At 41.7% G+C, this 10378-nt stretch overlaps 1 protein-coding gene across 1 annotated transcript in view; it reads right to left on the reverse strand.

Moving 5' to 3' along the window:
* Positions 1 to 5032, reverse strand: part of LOC143496610 (uncharacterized) — a 62432-nt gene extending 57400 nt beyond the window's left edge. The window contains exon 1 of the mRNA XM_076992790.1: positions 445 to 5032. Coding sequence (XP_076848905.1) covers positions 445 to 849 — 405 coding nt within the window. The 5' untranslated portion in view covers positions 850 to 5032. The remainder of the gene's footprint in view (positions 1 to 444) is intronic.
* Positions 5033 to 10378: the final 5346 nt, after the last annotated feature.

Raw genomic sequence — 10378 nt, forward strand, 5'->3', positions numbered from 1 at the left:
TGTAGATGTTGTTTATGATAAACGTGTAGCTAAGCAGACAATCAGGTTAATGCTTTGCTGTACTTGTTTTCGGTTTCACCCTTTTCAAATCATTAAACCTCTAAAAATACAAATAGACAAGTGTCTTCAGAGTCGTGGTTGAAGAAAGGTGTTTATCTGACTGTCAAGTCACATCATCCCTTATGTGAATAGAGGACACTACAGGCATGTTTATTATGATTCATTTTCATCCTTTTATTATCAAAAGGATATGTTTGATATTTTGTAGCAGGTTGTATATCAATATTTTATTTATATTAAGTTTCACTGTGAATGAAGGTCTAATTTATTTGTTGGAAATCTCATCATCTGACAAATTTAACCTAGACTGTCTAACATATATTTCAAGATAATCTTAAACATTGGAAAAACATTACAGTTAAAACATTAGTATATATTTCATACCTTAAAGTCACACACAGCTTCCTCTACTGGACAGCAGTCATGAGTTTTATGTGCCTTTGAAATCTGACACACCACACACACAGGCTGTTGGTCCTCCAGACAGAAGACTTTGAGTTTCTCATTGTGCAGACTGCAGAGAACCTCAGACCCTGCTGAAGATCTCTGACTCCTGCTCGATAGAAAAGACTCACACAGGTTCTTTAGGACAAGATTACAGGGAGGTTCGTCTCTTGAAGATCTTCTCCTACAAACTGGACATTCTTGAGATCCCTTGGTTTCCCAGAACTGCTGCAGACAGGTTTTACACACACTGTGGCTACATGACAGTACAACAGGATCCCTGAAGATGTCACAGCACACAGGACATGAAAACTCTTCTTCTGACAGAGGGTTTGTAGCAGCCATTTCCTCCAACAGCTGCTGTGCTGTTTCTCTGTAATGTCTCCTTCTGTACAAACTTCACTTTTAGATCTTCTGTAATAAACACAGTAGCACAGGAGAGAATCAATCACTGTAGTCCTTTATCCAGCTGAGGGAGTTTAGACTCCTTTCAGAAATAAACTCACCTGAACGCAGAATTAACTAAACTAGTGTGGTGTTACATGGGGTACTTCCTTGTACAGATGTGTAAGGAGGGGTGGAGTTATTTGTGAAGGAGATAACAAATAAGGTTTGTAGGTTGTCCTCACTAGGGAGCTGTAGTCCACTAACAATAATTACTCATCAGGGAAATGTAACTGGGTAACAGAAGCAGCAGACAACGAGGATGTTGCCGTGGGATTGCACCACACCGACCTGCAGGACCTGTGGGCTTGTAAGGAGTGAGAGGGAATTAGAGACAGGTGTGTGTGATAATCAGTAGGCGGGGGATTGTGACCGAGGGAGTGAAGTGGGCATCTCCCCTGTGGAGCTAGCCCCGCCTACTGTGACAGGAAACCTTAACTTGGTCTCTGTGTTAAAGTTTAAAGGTTTTTTTTTTTCTTTCCCAATTGTACTCCATTATATAAAACAAAGTAAAGCATTATGACCTTTTGAACAAAAGCCAGATTTTTTAATATAATAAAATACCAAACTGTCACATATTAACCTAAAATGTCATGCAATTTCATATGTAAAACTAGAGATCAAATACTTACTGTACTACTCCATGTACAGTACAAGTGTTTATCTTCTGAACTCCTTGAGTCCTGGGGGGTATTCCAAGAAGCGGGGTTAAAAAACTCTAAACTTAACCCTGAACTCGGAGTTGTCTTACCCCGATCTGACATACTCTGAGTAGGTTGACCCAGACAGAAGCGCGTCTATGAAAGAGACGCGTAACTATGAAAGGCATTCTTAATGGAACGCAGATAAATAGGATTTATCATGGACTTAAACGCGAAAATCAGCCGAACATCGTATTTCACACCACTGTAGCTTGAAGTAATAATGACTGCGTATGCAGAATATTTAGATATTATTAAACGTAAATGTAATACTGCGGTAGCTGCTAGAGAAAGGCAGTCAGCATGTCAAAAAGTTGCCAACAGAGTTAATGCGTGAGTGAAAATGATATTTTTATATTTAGCAGAAGGGTGCGATTATATTATTATTTTCTCCACCTTTATAATACTGTATTGAGTTTTTAAATATTTTTTTATTGAACACTTACTAATTCCAGGTCTAATCTGAGTGGTGTGAAAAACACATGGCATCAGATATAAGAATATTGTACACAGTGGTATGGCTGTACATAACTATATCTTATTCTTAAAATATAAAATATATTTATTTACAGGAAAAATGAAATAATGAAACAACAGTGAATTTGACTGTAATGTATATTAAAAGGTTACAGGGTGGATGGTGGGGTGGGTGGTGGTGTAACGAATTAACCAACTTGGTTGTTACTATCAATATTCTGAGAACTAATTAGGAGAGTATAAACCATGCAAGTGCCAGTACGTTACCAAGGTTGCACATGATACGTTTTTTATTCAGCCCAGCCCTCACCCCTTGCAGCAACATCTAAACACCCAGAGCCACAATGAATTTAAGCTCAGTCAAAAGTCAATGTATCGTCCTTTGAATCCCAACAACAGAAAAGAAAAAAGGAAGGAGTATATCATGTCCTCAAGGAGAAAAATCCAAAAAAACCAACCCCAGCAGCACAATGGTTCAAGCCAAAGTCCAAAAAACAAAAAACATGGGCCCAGCCATACAAAAATTAAAAATATCCCAAAAGGTAAAAAAAAGAAAAATTGGAATGAGCTCACCCAGTTCCTTGCGATTCCTGGCTTTCAACAAAAAAGGGTAATCCGCTTTCTTCTTTTAAAGGGTAATCCACTTTCTTCTTTTGAAGGATAATCCAGAGGACAAGGACAAGGTTGTGAGAAGGTCGATACTCATTCGTGGCTGCGCAGCCTGCCTCCCCAGGCCTACCTTCTTACACATTACCCTCCCCCTTTAAGATGGCTGCCATACTTCCTTTTCCTGTCCTCACATCAGGGTTTACATTCATAATAAAAGTCTTACCCTCTAGGAACTAACAGGAAGTGATATATTCTGAAATACACCCACCCCCAATACCAAAGAAACATCAGGAAGCTACACCTCCTCCCACCACATTCCAATGAACAGCCTAGGGTACTGAAGGACTTATTCCATGGGGTCACCCATATAATCCTACCAGGAATGTAAGCATTAATACTTAACGATAGGGATCCCATGGGTCTCCTTTATGTGGTGGTGTCACAGTGGTGCATGATTTAATGTGGAAAGCAGTGATTGCAGATGGAGTCTCTGACAACTCCACCATCTCTGTTGTCACCCACATGCATGTAAGGTTCCTTGTCTGTAGGCATGTCAGAGATGGTAGGCTGTCGCTCTTCCTGGATGGTTGCAATGTTGTGTAATACCACATATGCCATTATTATGTGGCACGCCCCATTAGGGGTAACTCTGCCCTCCTTCAGGCACTGGAACCTGGCCTCGAGGATTCCTAGGGTCATTTAAATTCTTGCCCTGGTTTTGCTGTGGGCCTGATTGTAGCGGGACTGTGGTCCAGGTGCAGGATCTGAATAGGGAGTCATAAGGTAGGCCTATAGGACAGGCAGGGATACCCTCTGTCTCCATGAAGGAGGCCGTCATGTCCTATAATCACACTAGGGTTTGCAATGATTTAACTATTACACTGCATGTGAACAACTAGCAAAACTACCGCAGGCCTACTCTGTTCAGATTTGTTGTACAGTGTGGAATCATACACGGATCCTGGCCATCTGGCTTCAACATTTGTGATGAGGTGGGAAGCATCACATATGATCTTGATGGGGAGAACGGTCAGTTACAATAGCTACGTTATTTTTGTTACCATTAAAGATAAGTACATTATTCATTAAGGATTATAAAGGTTAGTACCTGTACATTAATGCTATGGATGAATTTTCATGTTCTAATGGTGCTGGAATAGGTAGCTAATGTAGGTTCCATCAATACAGCCAATCACTCTAGGAAATCCTTAAAATGTAAATGGAATGAAGTTCGTTATATATTGCCTCTCCTTTGCTTAATTTCTTTATTGTCCGTGTGAATTAAAGACAAACCAATGATGCTGTAGAATTCCTCTTTGATGTCCATAACTGGCTTAAGCCCAGGAAACACCACAAAACCGGGCACTAGTCATTTTAATGCCGGACATAGTTTTCGGACAGACCGACATACAGTAGCTTTGCAGACAGATTCTGCATCTCCTACACTATAAAGAAAACTTCCACTAGCAAAAAATGAAGACCGATATATAACAATCTGGAGAGAATTTAGGGCTGATCCGCGATGTGTAATATTTGAAATGTTATTATAATAATAAAGTTATTGATGTAAGTAATGGATTGTGCTGAAAACGATAATGTTCATTAAAAAAATAATCCGAAAATGATAGTAGGCCTATGTCTATTCGGGGTTTTATAAGGCGTTCCCGACGAAGAACTCAGCGAATAAACTGAGTTTCAATATCCACATGATCTTCGAGGAAAGGACACGTCATGATGACGTGTTTGTAACTCTGGGTCAGGTCCAAGTTAACCTGCCAGCAAGCAGGTTAGCTTCAGAGCATAAGTTGCTATAGTAACTGATTCCGGTTCTCTCTAAGCTCGGTTTCTGGAACGGAAAACCTCGAGTTTCCGTGAACTCTGAGTTAACTTACCCGGGTTTTCTCGCTTAACCTGCTTCTTGGAACACCCCCCTGATCATTACATTTAGATCACCTTCTCTCAGGGACGTTACAGATAACGCCACAACCAGGTGAGAAAGCTAGCAGAGGTGCTGGAGGGGTGTTGACTGAGCTGCATAGGGCTCCCACCAGTAAGGAACCACGACCACATCAGCTTCATCATGGAAGTCAGGGGAGGAGAAACATCAGGACTAAGAGAAACACTTAGACCAGGGGTGCTTATTACGTCGATCGCGATCGACCGGTCGATCGCGAAGGAAGTGTCGGTCGATCGCGAAGGAATGTGCGCAGATCGCGTCACATAAAATAGTAGTAGATGAATCGCACATCTGCACTGACGGTTGTATTTTGATTGACATTCACGGTAGCCAATCTGCAATCCACTCAGCAAATTACGTTCGCCACCCCCCCCCCCCCCCCGCTCAACAAATTACGTTCGCCACGCCAACCCCCCCCCCGCTCAACAAATTACGTTCGCCGCCACCCCCGGTAGATCTTTCTGACTGGGTCATCTTATAAGTAGCTCGCAAGCTGAAAACTGTGGGCACCCCTGACTTAGACCGTGTCCCCCGACCAGGAGTAGGATATGATAGTTGACCTCGATAGGCAACTCCGACTCCCGAGATCACTACTACAGCTCTCCACCTTGACATAGCAGTAGTTGTGTGTGTGTGTTCTGCTAATGTGTAAAAATCCTGTAAAATTGACTACACATAGCAAATAGACCATTTTGACTAATGGTTTCATGCAGGGAAAAATGTTTACACCACTGTAATAATATGTGTGTAACAGTAATATAATATATCTGCCCCCTAGTGGACATTCTAATAATAAGAGTATGTATAACATAGTGTAAAATTCAGTGTAATTAACTGTCAGTGAGGGACTGATTTTCTGTGAATGTTTCAGTTTCATTAGTTTCTGTATTTAGTATTTCACCAGTCACACACATGACACTAATGTTGCCTAACAGGAAGTAAAATTAATGTGAAATCATTTGATTAGGATGATTAACACAGTTAACAATGATTGTAAACACACCGACTGTACATACACTGTAAGTATCTGATTGAGATGTTCTCCTGGTTTGAGAACATGCTCATATGTTTCTCATACGGTATTGACCCTGTATCGAGGACACAAACGCATTGGAGTGTTTAGAAAGCAATTTCAAAAGGTCTTCAACATATTAGGGATTTAAACCAAAAGTGTTTGTGCAGATACAGTGAATATTTACATACAGGCCACAAAAAAAGTATTTACAGGGCAGGGAACTTCTCTGGACTTTCCAGAGATTTCTGCATGTTTCTGAACATGAAAGTTCTTAATGTGTAATTTTGAAATCATTGCTATATGTATATCACTCCTCATACAGTGGTACCTCGAGATACGAGTTTAATCCGTTCCAGACCCGTGCTCGTATCTCGAACTGCTCGGTTCTCGAAGCAATTTAACAATGTAAAGTATTGTAATTGGTTCCGGTCCTTAAAAAAGTCACAAAACTAGCGTAGATGTGGAAAAAAAGACATGTTCTTTATTAATAAAGGCACACGCAACATGTATAATTAAACAATAAAATAAATGTAGGAGAAATAGTTATTACAGTACAGTAGTATCAATACTACTATCAATACACCGTACGTACTGTTACTCGTTGCAAAGCACACGTGCGAATGGCTGTGATGACCGGGTACAGGAGTCGACCTTACCAACACCTCAAGAATTAAAAAAACGCTATTGGCTGCTAGAACGCGCTAAATGACGTCATCTCCGCACATACAGGTAGGTTTGTGTTTTTGAACCTAAGGTTGTGGGGGAGGGAGAGAAAGAAAAGCGTTTGAGTGTGTCTTTGAGCTGATTAATGATTTCTTTTTTTCCATATAGTACTGTACTGCCACCTAGTGGTTCATGTTTGTATCTCGAGCGTGCACTCGGGTGTCGAACAGAAATTTTGCTCGTCTCGGTGCTACTACTATGTCAGGGTGGAGAACTGTAGTAGTGATCTACTATTATGTGAGGGTGGAGAGGTGTAGTAGTGATCTACTATTATGTCAGGTTGGAGAGCTCTAGTAGTAATCTACTACTATGTCAATGTGGAGAGCTGTAGTAGTGATCTACTACTATGTCAGGGCAGAGAGCTGTAGTAGTGATCTACTACTATGTCAGGGTGGAGAGCTGTAGTAGCGATCTACTACTATGTCAATGTGGAGAGCTGTAGTAGTGATCTACTACTATGTCAGGGCAGAGAGCTGTAGTAGTGATCTACTACTCAGGGTGGAGAGCTGTAGTAACGATCTACTATGATGTCAGGGCTGAGAGCTGTAGTAATGATCTACTATTATGGGAGGGTGGAGAGCTGTAGTAGTGATCTACTATTATGTCAGGTTGGAGAGCTGTAGTAGTGATCTATGTCAAGGTGGAGAACTGTAGTAGTGATCTACTACTATGTCAGGGTTGAGAGCTGTAGTAGTGATCTACTATTATGTCAGGGTTGAGAGCTGTAGTAGTGATCTACTACTATGTCAGGGTGGAGAGCTGTAGTTGTGATCTACTATTATGTCAGGGCAGAGAGTTGTAGTAGTGATCTACTACTATGTCAAGGTGGAGAGCTGTAGTAGTGATCTACTACTATGTCAGGGTGGAGAACTGTAGTAGTGATCTACTACTATGTCAGGGTGGCGAGCTGTAGTAGTGATCTACTACTATGTCAGGGCGGAGAGCTGTAGATCACATGCACACACACACATGCACACACGACTGCATAAGACTGCAGCTGTACATCACTGTTGTGTTCATACTAGAATAGACTCAGTAGGTCAGTAGATGAGTGAATCAGCTCAATCAGATCAAATTTCAAAAGCGTAATAGTTTTCTTAAGCTTACTAAGGAAGAATTTGAAAACACTTATCAACATGTTAAAGTGCATTCTGTTATTTACACAAGAAAATGTAAAAGTATTGTTTGTAAGGAGTGCTATATTACATGAGGTTTCACTCCTATTAGCAGTAGTGTGTACATTTATGTTGAGAATCTGTAGTGTGAGGCATAAATCACCAAGCAGTCAACACTCCTCACACCTGGACATGAGTGTTAATACACTACACATAAGAGTAACATATTATTCAAACTTTAATTTTGTAGTAGTTACCAGTCGGGTCATTTATGTGTAAAGTGTATAAAATTACACATCTCAACTCCAGAATAGAGATTATTATGAAGAATAAAGTATCAATAAACATTTGATCAACTGCAGATGGAGGAGAGCAGAGGGTCCAGCAGGAGGATTTAACAGCAGAGGAGGAGATCAGAAAAACACTTACAGATCAAACACTTAATCAGAGACAATACAGCAGAGGAGGAGATCAGGAAAACACTTACAGATCAAACACTTAATCAGAGACAATACAGCAGAGGAGGAGATCAGGAAAACACTTACAGATAAAACACTTAATCAGGGACAGTACAACAGAGGAGGAGATCAGGAAAACACAGATCAAACACTTAATCAGAGACAATACAGTAGAGGAGGAGATCAGGAAAACACTTACATATCAAACACTTAATCAGGGACAATACAGCAGAGGAGGAGATCAGGAAAACACTTACATATCAAACACTTAATCAGGGACAATACAGCAGAGGAGGGGATCAGGAAAACACTTACAGTTAAAACACTAAGCCTTTGTGCTGTCTTAACATTCTGCATACTCCCATTGGATATGGTTATAGCAGGACCCACACTACCAAAGCGTATTACACAATACAAGTAGACTCTCATAACATCCGGCACTGCACTGAGTGGCAGCCTTTTACGGCAGCTCCGTCCCTCAAGACATTATTTTAACCTATATTAGGTTTCTTTTGCTTTTCTAAGTTTCTAGGTTTCTTTCGCTCTTTTTTTTTAACATACACTACACAATCAGTGTTAGTTTGAGTCTGTCGAGTGCACAGTTTTGAATAAAATAACTGCCGGACAAGGAAACATCAGACAGTGTAATGGAGAGTTCAGTCGATAGGACTACATACGAAAGGGAGCGTCTGCTGGAGCTCCGTACATCTGCGCCGTGCCACTTCAATGTTTCCATTCCTGCGGAGATCCGGAGACCCTACAGGGGCTGCAGAGCTGGAGCCAAAACGAAAGCAAAGCGGAGACGCTACAAGCCCTTCATTCCCTCCGTTATCATAGGGAACGTAAGGTCTGTCGCTAACAAGATAGACGAACTGAGCGCGCTGTTCCAGACCCAACGGGAATACTGGGAGTGCAGTGTGCTGTGTTTTTCTGAATCGTGGCTACACGCAGACATCCCGGACACCAACGTTTCCATCCCCGGCTTTCAGACTGTCAGGGCTGGCTCGGATGCCACGCCTTCTACCTCCACAAGAGGCACCCGAGTAAGTCCTAGACTCACTGGGCGCAATCAGCGGTGATCCGTTTCAGCCGTTTCTAGGGTTTCTTAAGGAAGCTTGGTGAAACGGATCACTGCTGATTCGTTTTGGTCATGCCGATACGTTGTCAGCCTTTCTCTGCTTTCTCTGGTGTTGCATTTCGTTGTAAGGTGTCTCGCCACCTTAATCTCTCTCACTTACCTATTACTTATTCAAGTGTCTATCTCCTGCGCCTCTTACTGGCCCTTCTCAAATTTTCCCCCAGCTATCTCTCTTCCTATCGGTTACTCTTTTATTTTGGGAAGGGTTTTGTTTTGTTGCGGCGTTCGCCTGCTGCCAATCTTCCCCTGGCATCCTTAGTTCCATTTTCATGCGTTGAAGTTATTCCACGTTATATATAAAATAGGATGGGGTACATGTAACTTGGTTATCAAAGCCGTCTTGACAGGTTTATTGCCCCCCAATAAAACTTTATGACCCCAATAAATTTTTATGACCCCTCCCCCTTATCGTGTTCTGTACATAGTGGGGATGAGATCTAATAGTAATTGTTTTTTTTATCAGGAGTCCCTAAATGCTCCTCTTTGAAGTAGTGTGTGTGTGTGTGTGTGTGTGTGTGTGTGTGTGTGTGTGTGTGTGTGTGTGAGGGCACGTGTCTATGTGTGTGTGTGTGAGGGCCTGTGTGGGATGCCGGAGCGTCTGAGTGGGGCAGCGTGGCAAGGAGGGTGTTGTGAATGGGGAGATCACCGTCTCCATTGTGCTTTAAACTATGTTTGTGTGTGATAGGTAAGAGCGTGGATAGCCCCCCCTAAACAATTGACTCCCACCAATCTAATGTATTAGGGATCATCCTGTGTCTGTAACCAGATAGTGATCCTGTCTTTGATGCGTGTGTGTGTGTCCAGGTGTGTGTGTGAGTGAGGGCGCGTGCCTAGGTATGTGAGGGCACGTGCCTATGTGTGTGTGTGTGTGTGTGTGTGTGTGTGAGAGCATGTGCCTAGGTATGTGTGCTATCCAAAATCATATGGTCTTTTGAAGTATGAGCTGTGTGTCCCAAACCAGAGTGTCTCTAATTTAAATTAGTTGATTTTTATCAGAAACATATGGTTGTAGAGAGTCGTTTGATCAGGACCATCGTGAGACCCCTTTATCTAAATTAGTTTAGATGGTCTGAGCCATCTAACGCAATTACCATTTCAATCACCTGTCTGCACCGACTTCACACAGATAGTGTCTTCCATGGAAAATATTTTAGAGAAATAAAAAGTTTAATTACCTTAAAATATTTACAGCCTAAAACGTCCTGTGGTTCATAGCTGATATGGGTGTAGAGAGCCG

The sequence above is a fragment of the Brachyhypopomus gauderio genome, unplaced genomic scaffold, assembly GCF_052324685.1.
Source record: "Brachyhypopomus gauderio isolate BG-103 unplaced genomic scaffold, BGAUD_0.2 sc97, whole genome shotgun sequence".
NCBI classification, from domain to species: domain Eukaryota; kingdom Metazoa; phylum Chordata; class Actinopteri; order Gymnotiformes; family Hypopomidae; genus Brachyhypopomus; species Brachyhypopomus gauderio.